The sequence below is a fragment of the Lissotriton helveticus genome, chromosome 10, assembly GCF_964261635.1.
Source record: "Lissotriton helveticus chromosome 10, aLisHel1.1, whole genome shotgun sequence".
Classification (NCBI taxonomy): Eukaryota; Metazoa; Chordata; class Amphibia; order Caudata; family Salamandridae; genus Lissotriton; species Lissotriton helveticus.
The window spans coordinates 425843790-425866322 of record NC_136071.1 but is presented as its reverse complement, the minus strand read 5'-3'; the positions used below and the strand labels follow the sequence as shown (position 1 = coordinate 425866322).

At 43.4% G+C, this 22533-nt stretch overlaps 1 protein-coding gene across 6 annotated transcripts in view; it reads left to right on the top strand.

Annotated features, from left to right (window-relative positions):
* The window catches only part of UBN1 (ubinuclein 1), an 810192-nt gene that overhangs the window by 143329 nt on the left and 644330 nt on the right, over positions 1 to 22533 (top strand). For 3 of the 6 annotated variants that reach the window (XM_078662912.1, XM_078662910.1, XM_078662911.1), the window contains exon 3: positions 1322 to 1408. The exons of 2 other annotated variants lie outside the window; for them this stretch is intronic. In XM_078662912.1, the coding sequence (XP_078519038.1) occupies positions 1322 to 1408 (87 nt within the window). The remainder of the gene's footprint in view (positions 1 to 1321; positions 1409 to 22533) is intronic. One more of the 6 variants, XM_078662915.1, reaches the window with a different exon arrangement.

Below are 22533 nucleotides of genomic sequence, written 5' to 3'. Positions count from 1 at the left end.
GTACTCCTTCTTTCAAAGTTCCATAGTACCACAATCAATATATGTTTGAATAAAGACAAAGTGAACAATCTTGTGTGTTGTGTTCTTCTTTTACTGTTGATTGATTGCCCAGCCAACATGTGTTTCATCTGGGGAGGAACCACAAGACTTCTTCAGGGCTATGAGGCAAAGCCAGGCGGTGTCTAGAATCTCTGAGCTGGTAGCATGTCCGTCCTGGCAATCTAACAGGAGTTTGAGATCCGCCAGAGTACAGGGTCCTGGATGCGGGACTCTGTGGTGGAGCCAAGAGTACGCTTCACTCCAAACCGGTTATACTTCCGTCACAGCTGGGAGCTAATGAATACGGAGTGGGGAGAAGTCCGGAGTGGGGGACTCTCTGTGAATGCCCCTGGGGGCAATTCTGAAACAAACGAGTACGCTTTCAAAGTCGATGACCGCAACAATTGGGACCGGCCCTCTACAGACCACATTTGACCAAAACCCTGCCCTCTGCTTGCATCATTAGATTGATGATGGCCAAATATTTCAATTTGGGTTCTGTCTTGCAGAAAGAAGAAGCCATAGTTGAGCAGTTTTGGTGTTGAAACAGAAATGTGTGATTATGGTGTCAAAGACAGATAATGAGCTAAGCAGAACATGGTAAGCAATCACTGCTTGAGTCATGGATCACCAGCATTTTATGTAATGTGACTTCTGACATGTTTTCAGTGCTGGTTAGTTGGTTGAAACATGATTAGCAGTTGTTCAGGGACTGAGTGCTATGTGACATTTTTGCTGTTGAATGATTGCATTTTCAGGATAGAGACCAGGTATTGGGCACTTGATTGAAACTGTTAAAATCTCAGGATAGAGATGCATATTATTTGTGTTGATTCACTTTTGTTGTTGGTGATGCATGGAGTATGTGATTGTCGTTATGTGAAGTATTCCCTTCCTCTGCAATCCTCAATCAGAAAGGGACTATGACCTCAGGCTGAATGAAAACACCCACTCTCCTGGTGGAAGGCCTCTATGTACACTGATCCCTGAAGTAAAGCAGAGAACCCTACTTCCATATCCGTATGGTTGAAAGATACCTTTCAACAGGAAGGTTTAAATTAAATGTGCTTCTGGGGCTATTGTAGGCTTTATTGACATGCGGTGGTGAAGCAATCGTTGTTTAAGGATCGCATGCGTAAATGTAATCTGTAGATGTAGTTTTTGTTGAGAGGGTGTTTCCACAGCAAGGCCTGTGTATAGTTCTTTATCCCAACGTTCTATTTGGGACTTCATTTAAAAACATGTACCAAGGTAACACGGAGTGGTTTATTCTCTTTTGCAGAACAAGGGAGCCTCAACTCCTTTTAATGATGATGAAATTGAAAGGCTTAATGTGGAAGCACTGGCTAAGAAGTTTGAAGAGAAGTATGTAAGTGTTGTCCATGGATTCGCATATTAAGTCTGTAAGGCATTTAAAAGAGAACTCTGTGTGCCACAATTGTTATCACTTCCTTCCTTCCTCTGTGTGTTGTATCGTTAGTAATATCTTTTTTAAGTGCTTGCAACACGTACAAAACGTATCTTTGTACGTTTACTGATATTCATGAATTTTAATTCAAACCAGTGCATGCCCCGGTACACAAAATTATTTAAAAACTTTACAGCAGCATTTTAAAGTGCCTAGATTAGGATCCGCTCAAAATGCAAGAGAACAGTTCAGTTTACTGTCTTTGATAAGCTTTTATGGGTTTCATAAATATATTGTTGCCACTTGCCAGATGTTTAATCCCGCTTTTTGTGGCTTCTAATGGCAGTATGTAAAATTAAGTCACTTTTAAATTGATAAACCACCTGTGATTTTTAGATTCTCAAGGCTCCCTGTGGACTCCTTCAGGTGGTCAGTACCATTCAACAGTTGAGAGTTAGAATCTCAGAACATGTTAGTGTGATCGGAAGAGAGCATGATAGGTGCTCTGTGACTCTTCATTTTAAGGAAATTCATAACAGTGAGGTTACGATAATTAGGTTTTGCATGAATTTTGTATGTTACCAGATAATCCACTTGGGAGGAAAGGTAAGTGCAAATTATCTCAATTACAATCATAACTTCATTTTGAACTAATAAACCTTATGACCTTAATCTGGGTGATGATCTCCATTCTTTGAGACGACTAAAGTGCGGCTTGTCTCCAGGAACTGAATTTGGGCAGGGTCTCCTAGTGACCTGTGATTATATCAAAACTTGTAATTCCTCAATCTTTCTCGTGCTATTGACTGGGGTATTTATTTTATCTTTTGTATTTCTTCTCACTATTTGTGGTCTACATGAACTTTAATTCATGGAATATTGCATTTTCCCTATATGAGTGTTGTATAAAATATTCATTCATAATGTTTGAAGCTCCTTACCCATTGATTGGATATTTTATGAATAGATTATTTTTGCAGTTTTCACAAGATATCTGTTACCTTTGCTACATCAAGGAAAGTGTTAATCTGGGTTTTTATGTTATGAATCTATACAACTTGATTATTTTTATGTTTGTATTCAGATATATATATATATATAAATATACATTTGAAACTATTGAACCTCGATGTGCAAATGTTGTTGTTTATGCTGGTATAGCCAACACTTGATTGTTATTAAATAAAATTAGTACTTTTTGGGAGGGCCTGGCTAGCAGCCCGCGGAGTATCATTGGGTCCACTCAGCTCTCCACCAACAACACCAGCACAATTCATCCTGAGCCAGTGGCAGGTTTCGAGTTCCCTAAACGTAGATGGGAAACAAAAGATAGGCTGTGGAGCGTGATAACATCGCAAGGCTTGGTGAGAAATGCCAAGGAGATGCAGATTGTTGGCAGAGACTGCCATGAAACCATGGGCAGAATAGCGGGTGTTTCAACCTTAAGCATTCAGACACTGCCCTATACAGTGGGTCCATGGACTAACCTTATGTTATTTTAATTTATAGCGCGCACTGATACTCACGAGTGTCCCGGCGCGATACCAGCAAAGGGGAAAAGTGTCTGAATAAGCGAATAGATGCGTTTTCAAATGCTTCTTAAATATCACCGGGTGCTGAAAATTACGTAGGACAAGGGGTAGGGCATTCCAATCCAATCAATAACTTTATTTCGGTCGCATTAGACCATAAAAGCACATTGCTACATACATACAAACAACAATCAAGTTAATAAATCACATAGAACAATATAAAACAATCATATATACAATCATTTACCAAGTTAAAACTACGCTTCAGACATGCCATTATAAAAACAAAGTCAAAATTCATTGAAAGTTATCGATGCTGGTCGCTAAGTTAAAAAAGAAGTTCCAAATACCCAAATACATCAGTGCCTTCATAATTTTCTTTTAACAGGAGGCACGTATACAGTTCCAAAGATGATTATTTTAAAAGACTCCTACGCTTGTGCCATATCCCGTCCAAAAAACGCGAGACAGCGAAAATAATAGGGGGATGGGTGTCATACTTTAAAACCCTAAAAGCTTGAGAACAGTGTCTAAAACCCAAGTTTCTACAAATTGGAATTACCCCTCGTTTGCGGGATGCATAATATGCAGGGCATATAAAAAAAAGACATGGATTTCAGACTCTAGCTTATATTTACACGCTGGACATTCATTATTCTTTTCATTGTCCCATTTGCTAGTGAACGGCCTAAGAGGAAGAGTCCCCAATCTAAATTGCATGTATAGTTTCCTAGCCGCAGGCGGGTAAATCAAGTCTAGAAACTCTTCTTTTTTATATTCCGCTTTCACTTGGAGAAACTCTGTTGTCAAGCGACCAGCAGTGGAACTTGCTTGGAGGGTTGACAAATTGTGGTGCCTATAATGTCGCACCAGATCTGCCCTAGTTACTGATGGGCGCCCTATATCTGGTGCTTCCCAGAGCTCCGACCTTCCTATTCTATTACTAAGTGCCCTAATGTAACTAAGCCATGGGATTTTCTTACTGCTCAAAATCCCTAAATTCATCTCTGTAAGGAGATAACTCTGGGACTACCCATAGCCTTCTCCAATACATCAGCCGCCTTAGAGCAGCTTCCTCCTCAATGGGTGATAGCCCTAGATCCATGGGGAGAGGTACAAGAGGTGTACTACGCGGCAGTCCCACCAAATTCCTCATGAATGCGTGCTCTACCTTCATGAGGTTGGCGGGGCTATAGTGCCCCCACAATTCAGCCCCATATAGGGAAGCCGCCCTAGCCTGTACTTTACAAATTTCAATAATAGGGGCAGCTGGCTTGAACTTGGACAGTCTGCACATTTTCATTATCCCTCCGCTGTTTGGGTTAACTTTAGGGATGCTCTCAATTATTGGGTATCCCACTCGAGCTGTTCTGATAAATTGATGCCCAAATACTCAAAAGTCTTCACTCTCTCCAGGGGAGTACCATCTAATGCTGAATTCGGGCGAGTAGACCTGGGAGGGTTGAAGATCATACATTTAGTTTTAGATAACTTGATCTCCAGGCCTCTCGATATACAGAAATTAGCAAAACCATCCAGAGTGCGCTGGATGCCCGTTGATGTTTTGGACAACAAAAAAGTGTCGTCCGCGAACATAAACGCGGGCACCCTCCTCAAGACTAACCTAGGAGCATTGTTATCTTTAACTCAGAGTAAGTGATCTATAAGCCCATTGATGTAAAGACAAAATAAAGTGGGTGCTAAAACACACCCCATGCTGACAGTTCTCCAGGCTTCCCACACCTAACTTGTGCATAGGTCTCCCGGTGCAACCTCACCAGCACATCCAGAAGGTATGGTGGGATTCCAAGATCATACAGTACCTTACACAACTTTTCTCTAGGGACTAGATCGAAGGTTGCCACCCTCTACACTCACCGTCTTCCAATATAGGACCAGAGTCTGAATATCCGATCAATAGTTGATATACTCGTCCTAAAGCCAGCCTGAAAGGGACTCAGGATCTCTTTCTCCTCAATCCATCCCCGAACTCTATCTAGAATAACCCTTCCCATAAGATTTTGAGTAGTATCTATTATGCTAATAGGCCTATAGTTGGACGGTAAGAGAGGACAGGCTTTTTTGTGTATCAGGACTATCTCGGTCCCGCGCCAAGTATCCGACAGATCCATACCCTTTAAAATAGCGTTAAACAGGGCACACAAATACAGGCCCCAAATTTTCGGTTCCATCCGAAAAAGATCCCCGGGTAACTTATCTAAACCTGGCGCTTTATTATGTTGTAATTTATCAATGCCGGATTCTACTTCGCGTAAGGTAATCTCCCAGACCCCCTCCAATCGATACTCATGGAAGGGGTTCGGAAGCGAAGAAAAAGTGCAGTCATTGCCCGAATCAGCGTACAATGCCCCAAAGTGTGCTTCCCAGACTGCTGGGGCTATGTTGGGTTCTACAGTGGGTCTCCCCTCCCTACCCCCAGAGCTGACTATTGCCCAGAAAGTTTTTAGGTCTTTTTCACGAAGGGCAATCTTAAGATCGCCCCACTTGTCAACTTCCCAATTTTTCCTTTCTAGATGGATAATCTGCTTGTACTTAGTCCTGCACAGGTTGATTCTTAGCCTATCCTTAGCCTTTGCCTTTACTGCAATTAGCAATTCTGATTTAGCCTTGCGACAATTTGCATTGTACCAAGGGTGAACTGGGAGGATTTTCGCCCTTTGACTTCCTATCGGGTAAAACACATCAAGCAATTTAGATGTCAGCTGTTTATGGATTTTTAAGGGCCTGTCCACAATCCCCGCTTGTGTATCCGTTACACCGGCCTCACCCATTTCTATTAGGTGTGGTAGGACCTGTTGATAGATATTTGCCAATTTAATTGGAGATCCCTGAATGTGGCACCACTTCACTCTCCGCCTGTTGTTCGCTAGAGACAATACAGTTTGTACTGGATTGAGCGCTGGTGCAGGGGTTAGACAGACCCAAACTCCCCAGTTTAAGAGTCATTACTAGGGCGTTATGATCGCTGTCTGGTCTTCGGTGGATCTGGAAGTTCAAAACCCTATCCCATGTTCTGGTTTCAACCATAATATAATCCAACAGCGAATTTGCCCTTCTCTATTGAAGGTGGGCAAGCCTGGTCTATCCGATTTAGTCCTCCCATTGCATGCCCTAAGCAAGGATGCCAAGGTGAGCGAGTTTATTTGCAAGACCAGTGGCGTCCAGGCTCTAACAGGTGGGATCTGGGGATCAGGTATATGCCAATACTGGTCCTCACCAGCAGGGCCATCAAGGTTTGGAGTCGTTAGGGGCTCGAACTGACAATTAAAGTCGCCCCCTACTATCAGAACAACTGCTGGGTCAAGAGTCTGTATAAACTGACTCAAGTATTCAATCTCCTCCGGATTCGTGCCCATTCTGTACCGGCCTGGAATAGACATTAAGTAAGGCAATTTGTGTTTTTGCGGGCATAGTTAGGAGAACACATTGTACATCCTCGGATTCTGTTGGAATCTGCTCGTCTCTAGCACCAAGGTGGGTACCCACCCAAATACTTAAGCCACCTGAGGGTCTTCCCCTGCCCTTCATGGTGGCCAATATGTTATAGGTGGCAAAGCCTATTCTCTGGTATTCCTCCTGAGCCCACGTCTCCTGAAACAGGAAAACATCAGAGTTTTCTACAACAGAACCCCAATCTGGACAAGATAATTTATTTTTCATACCAGCCAGATTCCAACAAAGAATTTTTATGTTGGCGTTATCCTCCAGCACTTGAGTGTTCTGGTATACCATAGTGTGTCTATCATCCTTAGCTGGCAAACCGTCAGAATGTAATCCTACCCGATTGTGCTTTGCCACCCCCTCCTCAAATTCTATGTCTAAGTCTAAAACCCCCCCTAGCTGCTAAAGGAGGTGCAACTCTAACTACACAATCCTGTGTAGGTGGTGACGCAGTGCCGTACGGTACACCAACATCCCTACTACCCCCCCCTGTATCTCCCCTGTTCTCATCAATAGCTCTCTTCGTGGAGATCTCACACCCCTGGGGACTATTTGGGGAGAAGGTCTGTTCGTAGGCCACAATTTCCTCGCCAACTTCTACCAGTCCCAGCTTATTATCAAAGGGGGCTGAATGATGGCTACTCCTCAACTCTCAATCTACCTGGTACGGTACAGGACACTGAATCTGTTACTCATGGGAAATGGAATTAATAGGGGGATATTATTGATGTCTTCACCCCAATTTCCATTGCCTGTCTGGACTCTAGGTCCCCGGCTATCCCAGTTAGCCCGGAACTGGCCTCTTCTCTTTTGATTGAAAATGTGATTAATATGAGTGGCAGGGTAGAAATAGGTTAGGGGATGGGACTGTATTTGTGTTGTTGGCCGTGCTGAATACCAATTACATATATGCTCAACAGCCTGCCTATTTCTGAAATTGATCACGATACTGTCACCCTCAATATTTTTCATTCGTTGCCCCACCCAGTTTATCCTTCGGGCAAAGAGAATTTCACAGGATGCCTGTATGGGGAGTGGCCTGTTGTTATTCAACCAGTGGATAGATTTATTTTCAAAATCAGTATATGACTCATTTTTGCCTTGGTTTAATGCGGGAACCCCTGCTAGTACCACAACATACGGTGTTGACTCAGGGGTGAGATCTATACACGGTAGTACTATCTTTGGTGTGTCTATAATCACAGCACCCCTTAGAAGAGCACGCGGTCCAGCCGTTCTCTCTGAATCATGCATCAAACCACCCTCCTCAGGCAGTATCGCTGGGTTCATATTCTCAATTCCTCCACTCCCACCATTAACCACCCTTCTGCACGTTGTTATAGCATTTGTCGCAGCATTATCACTAGTTAGCGGTAAAGGTAAGTTAAGAGGTAGATTGGAAGAGGGCAGTTGAGGTAAAATACTAGGAACATAAGAGTTACAAGCTACATTTGTTAGCCTATCCGGCCTCTCTGGGTTCCCATTGCCCCCTTCTTCCCGCACAGTATCCTTAGCATGATTAGATAGCAAAAGATGTTCAAGAGGCGAGAGTCTTTTCTCTATGGAATTGAGTCTGTCATGGAGAGGACAAGAGTTGGTAAATAGAGTTTCCATTTTGGTCCAGAAGTCTGTTCCTGTCTGAATTAGATTACCATCACCACAGTTTTATGTAATCGTACTCTCTTGTGTGAGTGGGTTGCGTGGTTCAGGACTAGTTCCAGTAGTTATCGAGTCTCCGGACTTGGTACATTTTGGAATTTTAGCTTTTTTATTCAATTCAATTCAATTCAATTCAAATTTGCTTTATTCAACACAAATATCATAAAAGCATATAAACATAGTAAAAAAACAATGTTACAGATTTTTATGATATATCCGTTAAAGGCGAACACTATATACAAGAACTATTTACAATAGAATTAAAAAGGCTCTGATATGTGCAAATAAGCAATTCCAGTTAAAAGTACAAGTACATAAAAAATTAGAAGGAAGGGAAATAAAATAAGGGCTTACTAAATGACAAGAACTAGGAACAGCTACAAGGATGCAGAAAGTGCCTTGTGTCTAACAGCCCATGCACACCCCAAAAAGGAGCTTCGAGTCTGTCTTGAGGATACGCATGGCCGTAAGACTGTTCCTAGTGCCCAGGGACCTACAAATAGGCCTGAGCCACTTGCGTCTGTGGCTCTTGTATGCGGGGCACACAAAGAGAACATGAGGAATATTTTCGGTGAGAGCAAGGCACCATGGGCAAGGTTTCACCACAATGGTATTACCATGCCATCTAGACAATACCTCAAATACGGGTAAGGTACCAAAACAAAACTGCATGTATTGGGACCTGTCACGCGGCACCTTGATACAATCTAGGTAAGCCTCATTTAATTTTTCTTGCTTATGTAGGAAGAATTCCTCTGTAATGCTCCCGATTTTGGGATTCTGCAGCTGCTGCAGGTGCACCCAGTACCCTTTTTCAACTCAAATTTACTAGGGGGAGTCTGGGAGAGCCAGGCATCACTCAGACCCAGAGAAAAAAGAGTCTGTTTTACATAAGAGATCCAATTGACTCTATTGCCCTGATCCAGGGTGATTAGCTCATTAAGTGCAAGTGCATAATTTTGGAGTTCAGGAGTTCGCCTAATCCACGCCAAAAACAAGAGAGAACGCAGTCTAGCCGTGTCCCTGATGCGGTGCCTTCCTAGATTCAAAGAATAGAGGCGTGAGTGGGGTATTCTTTGGCATAGCTACCAGGTTTCTAACAAAAGAATTTTCAGAACAGGAAATTTCATCAATATGCTCATGACCCCAAAGCTCTGACCCGTACAATGCAGATCAAACTGCTTGTGCTTCATACACAACGAGGGCCAGGCGTACTGGTCTAGTTCCTGATGAACGATGTTTCTTTGCAGTGGCGCCCGCCACTCGTTTGTGATTCAGTAACATTTTAGACAAGTGTTGCTTCCATTGCATACTTTCAGATATAAAAATATCATGCAGGAAAACTTTTCTAAAAAATGAACTTGTATAATTGTGTTATATATAAAAATATATGAAGGAAACAAGAATAAAAATGATATATTTTTTATAAGAATGCTTCTGTCTAAACTGTATCTTGCCTTGACTAATTGGTGAGGTCTAGAATGGGTGACTTTTGAAGATTCTGGACTCTAATAGAGCCGATACCTGATTAAATACGGGGCAGATCTATTTTCTCCTTTATGCTATTTGATTGTTCTTTCCCCCGTCGATCTGCCTCACATCCTACCCCCGGGGGGCCCCTCACTTTGTGACTTATTAGATACTTTCAGATAGTCTGATTCCCAAGTAATCAAAGTTCTGAACTCTTTCTTCAGATTTTTTATTCCTCTGAAGAGCTCCTCCACGCTTTCTCTTGGTTGCTGGCTCCGGTTCGCACTGTTTAGCTGCCACTTTCGAGGTAGAGCTGCACACAGACCTCGTTTGTGCTCTCGGAATTGTGGCACTAGCATGCTTTTGATTTTGTAAGGGAACATGGGGGGTAGCTGGTGTAACATCCAAACAGGGAGAAATACTAGACGGCCCCCCAACATCTTGAAGATGCTGGTTGCCATTGCCTGTATTGAGAGGGGAGTCAATGACTTCAATTGGAGGCTGCTTTGGTGAGGTTGCATGAGCCAGCCTACCCATAGACAACCGTTTATCAAAAATAGGATACTGCGATAACCGCCATTCATTCAGTTTATTTTCATGAGCCAATATAGAAGATGCCCTGATAAAAAATTGATCCAACGAACCCACTATCGACCCTCCAGATGTGGATTTCCTGCCTTTTCCCCCTCTGCAGGTCGTCATGATTTTAGGAGGGTGCTCGGCGGTTGCTCCAATAATACGGTGCAAGTCTACACAGGCTAGCTACAACTGAGTAAGCAAACAGTCCTGCAGCCCAACATGCATGCACTAACCTTTGTATAGACTAAACTAGGACATGGGTTGTGCATCCTCACATACTCACTATGGTGATCACTGGTAGCCCTTTTGAATAAAAGCGATGTTCCCAAATGGCAAAACAAAAAGCAATCCAACAGAAAAATCACTACTGGACTTGTGTATACTCCAGTCATAAAGCAAGTGGCATATAATCAGACTGTTTTGAAGGCAAATGTCTGCCTTGTGACAATTGTCCCAAAGGGAATCACTGAAGTGCTGTGGCAGATTCTTTGGAACCCCTTTTCCAAGTTACCACTTCTTCCGGCAGATGCAATGCTGCTTACAGGCTCTATTACTGCATAGAGCGATCAAGAGATACAGAAGGGGAGTACAAAGTCCCAAGAGCTACAATGTATCCGCAGCCCACGCGGTTAGGGTAGCCACAGAGTGAAAAAAGGTTAAAAAAAGAAAGGTTAAAAAAAGAAACAGCACACCGTCGCGCTATGTTTAGAAGCAGATTGTAATCTTGCCCAATGATCTGCACTCAGAGTGTTTTGCCGCTCATCTAACAAATTACAGCGCATCCTCTTCCTGCGCTCTATTCGGGGAAATAATGAAGGCAGCTGGAGTGCGGCTTCGTCCCCACAGCTGGGAGAAAGGAAGCCAGCTGGGGCGCTACTTCGTCTTCGCGCTAGACGCCAGGAAATCAATTCAGCTGGGGCGCGGCTTCGTCCTCGCGCTCGTAGCCGGGCGAAAGGAAACCAACAAGAGCAATATCTGTTTTTTAGGGCTCAAAGAACCCTGCTTCGAATCAGCATTACAGTTTAATAAGTCATGAACGAACTCCAAATGAAAAAACAACGAGTCTCATAGATGGCAATAACTCCAGCCGAAATAGAGAGCTTACGAGCTTTTTTGTTAGCAGGTGCTGGTCGTCTCTTTAAGGAAGGAGAGGCACCGTGAACAGTACTTAGGAGATGCCTCAAAGACAAATGCCTTACTATGTTTCCCCCAGCAGCCGCTAGAAGAAACAGGATCCTAGTGGAAGCAAGTAAACGCTCAGCTGAGCGAAATGGATCCAACGGTCCGGGGAAAGAGCCCGATCTCCACAAACAGGAAATGCTCCCAAGGTGTTCTCGCTCCCAACAGGAAATGCTTGTAATTCCAACAGGAAATGCTCCGGGACTGCCTTCCTAGATTCACACTACCAGGACATTCCAGGCAGCAGCCGCCTTCCTTGTCAATGAGTTACCTCCAAGCCTCTGGTATTTGAATCGAGGAACCTGCGCAAAGCGGAGGAACGTGGAGCGCAGCTGTCTGGATGAAACATAAAAAGAAAAGCGTTTTTGTAGATATAGCGGGCCAAGCCCATGCAGCGCTCTGTGAGCCACAACCAATGATTTGTACTTAACCCGTTCCGCAATGGGGAGCCAATGCAGTGAATGTAGATGATGTCGCACACTGCTCCTGGTAGAGATACCCAGAAGTAGTCTGGCCACCACATTTTGGACAACCTGCAGCTTTTTCAGCAGGTTACCCGGAATGCCAATGTATAATGCATTAATTTACAACAAGGGGTGGGGGGGGGGGAGGGTATGCTCAGACATGAGTCCCTTGCTCACTGCACCATCAGGATTCAAGCAAGCCGGGCCGAAGAGGCTGAAATGCCAGAAACCGGTCCCCGGTAGCTTGTTTCCTTTCCAGTGTAAGAATTGGCTTTGTAGTTTGGTTTGCCCTGTTCCCATCATGCACTGGGACAGGAACAGACTAATTTGCATACAGCCAGGTTCTGAAACTGGGATGATGCAGTGAGCTAAAAAACGGTGTTGGATCTAGCCCTGATCTCTTGACTGGGTGAGAGTTTTCTGCTTAATTCAGAGACTCTGTCCATCACCACCCCTTGTTGTAAATTATTTTGTCCACCCTAAGCGTGGAAGGGTATGCTCAGACATGAGTCCCTTGCTCACTGCACCATCAGGATTCAAGCAAGCCGGGCCGAAGAGGCTGAAATGCCAGAAACCGGTCCCCGGTAGCTTGTTTCCTTTCCAGTGTAAGAATTGGCTTTGTAGTTTGGTTTGCCCTGTTCCCATCATGCACTGGGACAGGAACAGACTAATTTGCATACAGCCAGGTTCTGAAACTGGGATGATGCAGTGAGCTAAAAAACGGTGTTGGATCTAGCCCTGATCTCTTGACTGGGTGAGAGTTTTCTGCTTAATTCAGAGACTCTGTCCATCACCACCCCTTGTTGTAAATTATTTTGTCCACCCTAAGCGTGGAAGGGTATGCTCAGACATGAGTCCCTTGCTCACTGCACCATCAGGATTCAAGCAAGCCGGGCCGAAGAGGCTGAAATGCCAGAAACCGGTCCCCGGTAGCTTGTTTCCTTTCCAGTGTAAGAATTGGCTTTGTAGTTTGGTTTGCCCTGTTCCCATCATGCACTGGGACAGGAACAGACTAATTTGCATACAGCCAGGTTCTGAAACTGGGATGATGCAGTGAGCTAAAAAACGGTGTTGGATCTAGCCCTGATCTCTTGACTGGGTGAGAGTTTTCTGCTTAATTCAGAGACTCTGTCCATCACCACCCCTTGTTGTAAATTATTTTGTCCACCCTAAGCGTGGAAGGGTATGCTCAGACATGAGTCCCTTGCTCACTGCACCATCAGGATTCAAGCAAGCCGGGCCGAAGAGGCTGAAATGCCAGAAACCGGTCCCCGGTAGCTTGTTTCCTTTCCAGTGTAAGAATTGGCTTTGTAGTTTGGTTTGCCCTGTTCCCATCATGCACTGGGACAGGAACAGACTAATTTGCATACAGCCAGGTTCTGAAACTGGGATGATGCAGTGAGCTAAAAAACAGTGTTGGATCTAGCCCTGATCTCTTGACTGGGTGAGAGTTTTCTGCTTAATTCAGAGACTCTGTCCATCACCACCCTTTGTTGTAAATTATTTTGTCCACCCTAAGCGTGGAAGGGTATGCTCAGACATGAGTCCCTTGCTCACTGCACCATCAGGATTCAAGCAAGCCGGGCCGAAGAGGCTGAAATGGCAGAAACCGGTCCCCGGTAGCTTGTTTCCTTTCCAGTGTAAGAATTGGCTTTGTAGTTTGGTTTGCCCTGTTCCCATCATGCACTGGGACAGGAACAGACTAATTTGCATACAGCCAGGTTCTGAAACTGGGATGATGCAGTGAGCTAAAAAACGGTGTTGGATCTAGCCCTGATCTCTTGACTGGGTGAGAGTTTTCTGCTTAATTCAGAGACTCTGTCCATCACCACCCCTTGTTGTAAATTATTTTGTCCACCCTAAGCGTGGAAGGGTATGCTCAGACATGAGTCCCTTGCTCACTGCACCATCAGGATTCAAGCAAGCCGGGCCGAAGAGGCTGAAATGCCAGAAACCGGTCCCCGGTAGCTTGTTTCCTTTCCAGTGTAAGAATTGGCTTTGTAGTTTGGTTTGCCCTGTTCCCATCATGCACTGGGACAGGAACAGACTAATTTGCATACAGCCAGGTTCTGAAACTGGGATGATGCAGTGAGCTAAAAAACAGTGTTGGATCTAGCCCTGATCTCTTGACTGGGTGAGAGTTTTCTGCTTAATTCAGAGACTCTGTCCATCACCACCCCTTGTTGTAAATTATTTTGTCCACCCTAAGCGTGGAAGGGTATGCTCAGACATGAGTCCCTTGCTCACTGCACCATCAGGATTCAAGCAAGCCGGGCCGAAGAGGCTGAAATGCCAGAAACCGGTCCCCGGTAGCTTGTTTCCTTTCCAGTGTAAGAATTGGCTTTGTAGTTTGGTTTGCCCTGTTCCCATCATGCACTGGGACAGGAACAGACTAATTTGCATACAGCCAGGTTCTGAAACTGGGATGATGCAGTGAGCTAAAAAACGGTGTTGGATCTAGCCCTGATCTCTTGACTGGGTGAGAGTTTTCTGCTTAATTCAGAGACTCTGTCCATCACCACCCCTTGTTGTAAATTTTAATGTATAATGCATTGGCATCGTCCAACCGGGACAAAATGAGTGTGCAGGTCACAGTTTCTCTCGCTGCCTGGGGTAGAAGAGGGAAAAATGTCCCCAGAGTTTTGAGGAGGCCAAAACAGTTACCGGACAGCTTCTTAATATGGTATGAGAAAGATAAGCTCTCATCAATCCATACCCCCAAATTCTTGGCAGGTTTCCCTAGAGAGGTTGGCACCGGGAGCTCAGGAGGTCAAAGAGATTGTCGGAAATTAGGAGAAAATTTCCGGAATAGGAGAATTTCGGACCTCTCCTCATTGCACTTTAGCTGTGCAGCTGCCAACCATTTAAAAATGGATGAGAGGCAGTGATGGACCGAAGAAACCGACTCATCATTATTGTCTCAAGTGAATAGCAGCTGGGTATCATCAACGTAGGCCATCACCTTGGCTCCCAAGCTCTCTGCCAAGTAGATTAAGGGTGTAACATAAATATTTAAAAAAGGGGGCTAAGACAAGACCCCTGGGGCACCCCTGTGGCCACAAACTGTGTAGAGGAGAAGCACGGGGGCATCCAGATCTGTTGGGCCCAATCTTCTAAGAAGGATCTAAGCCAGTTCCAGGCAGTGCCCAGCACACCTATCTCGGCGAGTCGTGAGAGAAGAAGAGAGGGCGGGACCGCGTCGAACACCGCCAAGAGGTCTAACAGGATCAGTGCTGCCCTCCCGCCGGCGTCCAGACACTCCAGAATGACCTCCACAACCACCACCAGGACCGACTCTGTGCTATGGGCAGCCCGAAACCCAGATTGTGCAGGGTGCAAAATACCCTCCCTCTCAATGAGCTCTGTGAGTTGATTATTGACAACCTTCTCACACACTTTAGCAAGCCCCGGCAGAAGGGAATAGGTAGATAGTTTCCCGGATTGAGGGGATCATGTGAGTTTTAAAAAAAATAATTGGCAGAATCCTGGCCTGCTTCCAGCCTGCTGGAACACTGGCTGTCTGGAGAGATAAATTCACAATGCTATGTACCTCTGCGTTGATAGTTTCTGCTGCTGCGGCAAGCAGTCTAGGAGGACAAGGATTAGAGGGTGAGCCACATTTTAAGCTCCTAATAATTTTGAGAGAGTCCTGCAGATCCACTGTCTTGAACGCGTCCATCCAGTGTTCAGCCCTGGGAGTTGGAGGCCGGAGGCCGGACAGATACCACAGTCTCTGTATCACCGTGTGAAAAGGCCGCTTGAATAGTGCGGATCTTATCCAGGAAGAAATTCGATAAAATATTGCACCAGGTGTCAGAGGGTAGTAGCACACTAACAGCAAGTCACACACATTAGAGAGGATATTAAGCACCACCCAACTTCAAACTGTGGTCACTTATACAGAATACTGATGTAAAACAGTTTGTGACCACAACCCCCTTTTGTTATACTAATTTATTTATTTATTCATTTATTTATTTATTTATGACATTTCTAGAGCGTGCTGTTACCCGAAGGTGTCCTGGCGCTAGTTGCTAATTGCAATAATTTCCACTTTAAAAAACCCATTGTTATGAAATAGTCACGGAGCCTCCCTACTTACCTTGTACTTGTCCCTGAAACTGCACCGCCGACTCTCGACGCCACTAGAACACCTATGCAGGAAAGAGAAAAAGGATTCAAGGAGGGAACACGCAAACAACACTAACAAAGGACTGCCATGATTTTAGACAGAGGGGCAGACTTTCCATTAGTGAGGGCAAATCCAGAAGAGGAGGAGGAGGAGGAGGAGGAGGAGGAGGAGAAAAGGATGCCAAACTAGGATGGACGAAAAGCTAGGAGGAAACTGGAAAGGAAGAAGATGGAGAAACCACGGCGCGACCCAGCGAGAAGCCATCAGAGTGGAACCAATGTGTTGGGAGACGCTGTTGGCCTGGACGAGATTCCTGACACCTGGAGTGAGGAGTGCTGGACACTGCCAGAGGATGCTGGAAAGCCAGTGCAACTCGGGAGAGTTGCATTATAGCGGGTGACTGTCGGAGTCGAAGATTTGTGTGAATATTTAGGAGGGGAAAGAGGGAATTGAGGTAGGATTGAGCTCAGAGGGTCACTTTGTTGTTTTCGCTGATAATGTTAAGAAATTACTGTGTATGCTAGAAAATATTACATTTAGATAGAAGCTAGCATACACATTTACTTCTTTGTGCTCTATACCCTCTGTGGAAGCTGCACTTTCTCCATTAAGAATCCGCCATCCATGCAGAGTCAGTGGACATTTACCGGTCCCTCTCATTTGACCAGGTAACCGTTTTAATCCTCAATACGAACAGATACCCCGCTGTCCTTTAGAGACAAATTTAAAGAAAGTAATTAATAATAAACATGACGTTTATATCTGTAGATTACCGATTCACACAACTAAAGGAGGAATAAGTGAAGCTGTGTGGCATACGTTTTTTTTACTATCACTGTGAACCAACCTATCAATATTTGGATTCACTACTGATTATCAGGTATCCCACTCCAGATAGCTGTACCAAAGATAACTTTGTCGTAACCTTAAAAAAATGTTTAATGAGAAGATCGTTAGTCATCTAGAAGGTCGTTAGTTATTCAGAGTATCTGACAGTATTATTAATTCGATAGTATTGAGTTAAACACGAGAAAATTATTAGAGTGCATGAAAGATATAATATCTAATCTTGATACATGAACTGTTACAGTTTTTACACCTCAGAATTAAGAAAAGAGGTACAGCAATATTATCCAACGTAACACTATCAGTTGAACGGCTAACAGTAATTTCACATAGATTGAGACATCATAACATTCAGGCATGAATGATATCAGTCAGTCAATATGTACTTTATTCGATAAAAAATGTACCATAAAAGTATGTACATTTTCTTAACATTAAAATGATCCATTGGTACAATTAGGCCAAATACAAAGCAATAAATAAGATAAAAGACATATATACAGTAAAAACCAGAGTACAGTAATGTTACAAATGTAAGGCAGAGATATGTCAATATGTCATGGCCGCAGGCGCTTATGGCATATGAAGCTTTAGCAGCTTAGTGCGCGTCTGCCAGGCACTACCCAGGTACTTTGCTACCCCACACACAATGGTCAACGATGTGGTGTCGGTTGATAGAATGCGTTGAGCCACCCTGTGGTGCCTGAATCCCAGCTCCTTACAGATTGATTTCAACCATCTTTTCCTAGCCACCCTGTAGGTTTTACATGCAAACAGAAAGTGAGGTAACGACTCTCCAGGAGCTGAACACCCTGGACAAGGAGTGTTTGTAAAACCGGACTTTTTCCATCCCTCTGTAAATACATTGAGTGGGAGGGTCCCAAACCTGAGCTTTAGGTAAAGTGTTCTGTCTCTGGGAATTTGAATGAAGTCTAAGAAAGATTCAAGCTTCCTAACAGGTTTATGCTCCAGAAACTGTTCGGTTAGGGGGCCCCATCTAGAGCTGCGTAACTCCTCTGCCTGCACCCAATCCCAATATATTTTCTTAATAGTTTGCTTGGGTGGTGGACATTGGTTTTTCTGTACCATCAAATGAAAACCGAATAAAGATCATTTTGATTTGATTTGAACATTGATGTCATTTTTTGTTCATAGTCATCAGTGTGATGACCACAATCCCTCCTCCTTTATCACAGCAATATATTGTTACTGTTTTATTCTGGGATAAAGATTTCAATGCTACAAATTCTTCTTTATTTAGGTTGTATGTGAGTTTAGGAATGAAATGGAGAGATTGTTCTAACCATTGTAGAACAACTTGTTTGAAAGTAGCTACTTCAGGTCCTAATTGATATCAGGAATTCCCTCTTTTTTTATCTCGTTTATTTCTCTTCATTTTCTCTTCTTGCTTTATCCGTTTCAGCTTCTAAAAAGTTGTCATAATTTGTAGTACGTTGTTTAAATAGGGGCACTCATTGACAGCAACAGATTTCGAATGTAATAGATTGAAATGGTGATATAATGTTTTATTATAAATATTTTTGTAAATTATAGATAAATGATTTTATTTAACAATGTGTTCAGCATTATATTAAATTTTGGCATTGAGTATGCATTCTTTATCATTTTCAGATAAAGATGTGGCTACTCCTGATGAAGGCGTTGTGTACGCCGAAACGCGTGTCGAAGACCTAAATCATTGCCACGTTTTGGTTTTTAATGTGTTTTCATATAAAGAAATCATGTTTTGAATAATATGTATTTTTTAATAAAATTATGATGTTTTTAATAATTGATTATTAAATCATTTGAAATATATCCTAACATTTCTTGATTTGTTGCGTTCTATATAGATACATTTATTGTGTTTTGGTAAACTGTTCAGTTGCCTAGGAGCTCTTTTTCCTACATATCTTTACCCTGTCCTAGGAATTGTGTTATCAATTGTTCAGGGGGTCCTTGTTCTCTTCAATGATAGATCTAGAAGGATCAGGGCCTGGGGGACATTCCTGTCGGCTCTCTTCCTGAGTTCATCCAGAACTGTCAAGATGACAGATTCCGTAGAGTGGGCGGGTCTAAAAACTGCCTGATGGGAATCTAGAACTTGGCAATGTTCGACGAATAAGCTGAGGCAGTTAGCCACGTGAGCCTCCGGGACTTTGCCCAGGTAAGGCAATAAGGAGATAGGGCGATAGTTACTAAGAACTGTCGGGTACGCACCTGGTTTCTTGAAGATAGGAAGAATTTCTGCACTCTTGAATACATCGGGTACAATGCCGAGGCAGAGTGATTTATTGAGACATGAGAAAGGGGGGTCAGGGCAGAGGGTGAAAGATTGTTGAAGTATATGCCGGGGGCAGCAGTCAGTAGGGGTGCCGGAGCCCACCTTTTTAAGTAAGTCAAGGAAGGTCTCTTTTGAGATCGGAGGAATTTGATCCAGCCGTTTTGTGTTCTGACATATGCTTGAGACAAACATGGGGGGTGTCAATGAAGGAATGCTGGCTTTAATGACAGCAATTTTCTCCGTGAAATATGAGTTAAGAGAGTTGCATAGTAGCTGTGACGGGGCTAGTTTTGGCATGACCCTGTCTGGGTTAGAGAGCTCATTGACTATGGCGAAAATCTCTCTTGATTTATTTGAGGATTTAAGAATTTTGTAGGAGAAATATTCTTCCTTGGCATGGAGAATCTCTTTTTTGTATTCTTTCAGGAGAATTAAGTACAAGGCCTTCTTATCAATACGATAAAGGTGTCTCCAGATTCGTTCAGCCTGTCTCAAAGCAAGTTTCTTTTTTTTAAGTTATCCGAGAACCAGCGTTGCGCGTCATGGGGTCTCAGGGTCTTGACTTTCTTGAGAGGAGCGACACGGTCGCTTGCTTGCTGGAGCCGAAAAGATCCATGTTTGTATGTCTCCAATCTCTAACATTAAGTTCGCTTTGGGTTGAGGTTGGGGGGAGGGAGCCTTAGAAAGGGAGAAGGTTATATATAATGTGGTGGTCCGACCAAGTACAGGGCGAGATCGAAGGAGGGGAGATCTCAAGATTGGCTGTCCATATTTGGTCTAGGATGTGCCCTTTTATGTGTGTGGCAGTCCTAACATGATGGGTGCAGTTCATCCCTGTTAATAAGTCTGTAAGTTCAAGCGAACTAGAGCTTTCCCAAATATCATCGGGCCAGTAGTTGAAGTCCCCAATTATCAGCATTCTGGAATGGTCGATGACGAGGTGGGATATCCTTTCACCTAACGCCTAGAGAAACGTAGGCATGTGTTGGGGGGGTCTGTAGAACAGGGCGCAAATAAAAGGTGAGGAAGGGGATTCAAATTTCAAGATTAAGCTGTCGAATGAGGGAGGGCCAGTCACTTTTAGAGAAGTAAACTAAAGGCCCAATCGGATGATGGCTGCAACCCCGCCACCCGCTTTTGCAAAGGGAATGGTCCACCATGCTGTGCTGCCTTTTGAGACTGCAAAATCCAGAACTTTTGATTGTAAATATCTCATCCTAAAGCATCAGTCTTCCCACGGAGATAGGAATATTTCCCAGCATGGTCTGCTTAAGTTATGTTAACACTAAGCGAAAAAAAAAGGTCCAGCTCCATAGTCTTCCGTATTAGTGGTTGTGGACTCAAAAGTATTGGAAGACCAGAGAAAGACTGCAACTTTTTTTTTTTAAACTGTGTTTATTAGTTTTTATCATAATAAACTCGTACAATCTTAATATCAGAAATGTGCAAGCAGACATGTGATTAACAGACATATAAAGATAGTGCTTTCCTCACAGGTGAGTGTCTTGGTGTGGAGAATTGGTGTCTAAGCTCATACCATTAGTTCAGTCTGCCCTCCAGCGCAAAGAAGGACTGCAACTTGTCAATGAGTTAGCTCTGTGCTTTTATGTGTATGTCCAGCCATAATTTATCCATGATCGAAACTGTTGCTGAGTTTGTATCTTCTGAAGCAACTGAAGAATGGATTTTCTGGACCTCAGAAGGTAATCTGATCTAACGGCTAGGAACCCAAATCTGGGGAACCGGGTTTGAGTCTCTGCAATGACGCTCAACATCCTGTGATTCTGGGCATATCACTTAATCTCCCTGTGCCTAACCAAAATGAATATGTCTTAGTATAACACAACTGATGCTCATGTAAAGCACTCTGATACCTTCGGGTCAAGTTTGCGCTATATAAAACTTGGGGGAAAGAAAACATCTGCTATTAAGGCGTTTCTAGATCAACAAAGACAGCCAGTGCAAATAATGGATCATTGTTTCTGTGCACACATTCCTCGCTCAGAACAGGGTCCTTGTGTTTGGAATTTCAGGATAAAGTTGTAGACCTACCCTTTGAATTTTCAGTCCCTGAAATGTACAGAACTAAGGCGATTAGGTTCTCTAAAAGGCTAGCAGTCTTTTGTCAGTAATTTAAGGAAGAATATATTTTCTTCCAAGCACAAGCCTTCCACACTATCTCCCACTTCTATGGGCACTACTAAATGTTAAATTGCCTCTTTTTGGGTAATCAATTAATGTTATTTTCGGGGGAAGGGGAGATAGGACAAGAAGAGTTGATGCAGGCTATTGATCTTTCAGTCATCCTTATCAGTGGGTTCTGAATATAGTATTCACTAACCTGTTGCATCACCTCAAAATGTTCAATATTCTCCAAAGGTTATACATGAGATAGAAAAGCTTTTTGCGTTTATGAGCTATCAGGCTCGTCCTAGATCATTAAAAGTACCTGCCACTTTTCCTCAGGTAATTTATTGCCTTTCAAAATACCAGGGGAATCAGGCTTATATTAGCCCTATAATACTTAAACAGATTTCTTTTAATATCACATTTCCTATAGTAACTATGGCACAAATTCTGAAAATGCTGAAGGACAAGGAGTGTCTAGCATTTAACTTCCAAGATGCCCACTTTCATATTCCCACGGGTCAAGAACATTGACAAATCTTTAGCTCCCAGTTAGGGGTTTCAGCTGCCAGTACAGATGCCTACATTAAGCTTCAATTTAGCCCCACACGTGTTCACAGAGCTGTTCCATCTAATGGGATGTAGTCTCTGGCATCAAGGTGCTTTTGAACCTTTAGTTCCAAAGGGCTAATAAAAGCTGTCACTGAAAGACCCAGAAAAACAACCGGGTAGCACTGTTCTTAAAGTAGATACTCGTAATTATTGACTGTTTTCCATTTTTCCATCATTAACTTTGTTGCAACCTAATGTTGGGGTACACACGAAGTTGTTAATGACATTGTGCTCTATCTGAAAATGAATCTTACACTGCAGTGTCGCCCTTCAAGCTAGATTTTGGATCTAGTCTCATGATTTCTTCAGTAATCCAATCTGGCCAAATATCTGGACTTTCAGTCACTAGTTGAGGAAATGACAGTGATAACTAACTAACCTTAGTACAGTTTGGGCACTAACTGCTAGGTTGAGAATATTCACAGACTCAGTTCTACCCTGAAAACGGTGGTCCAGATAAATCATATGGAGCTGAAAGTGATCTTCTTGACTGAAGTAGTTTTTCTCTTTCCGCAAGGAGATAAGGTGACGCACTCTTGGCTGCCAGACTTTTGTGGGGCCCATTACATATCCTGCAACACACTCACACTAGGAGAGTATATGCCGCATCACATTTTCTTGACCAGTTGATGCCTGCCCTTTCACTTCCTTCTGAAAGTTCACAAAGAGCATCCTCGAAATTGCTCTTTACTTTGTGTGGATGGTCTTAGGTATTATGAATATGGCCTCCAAACATGCCC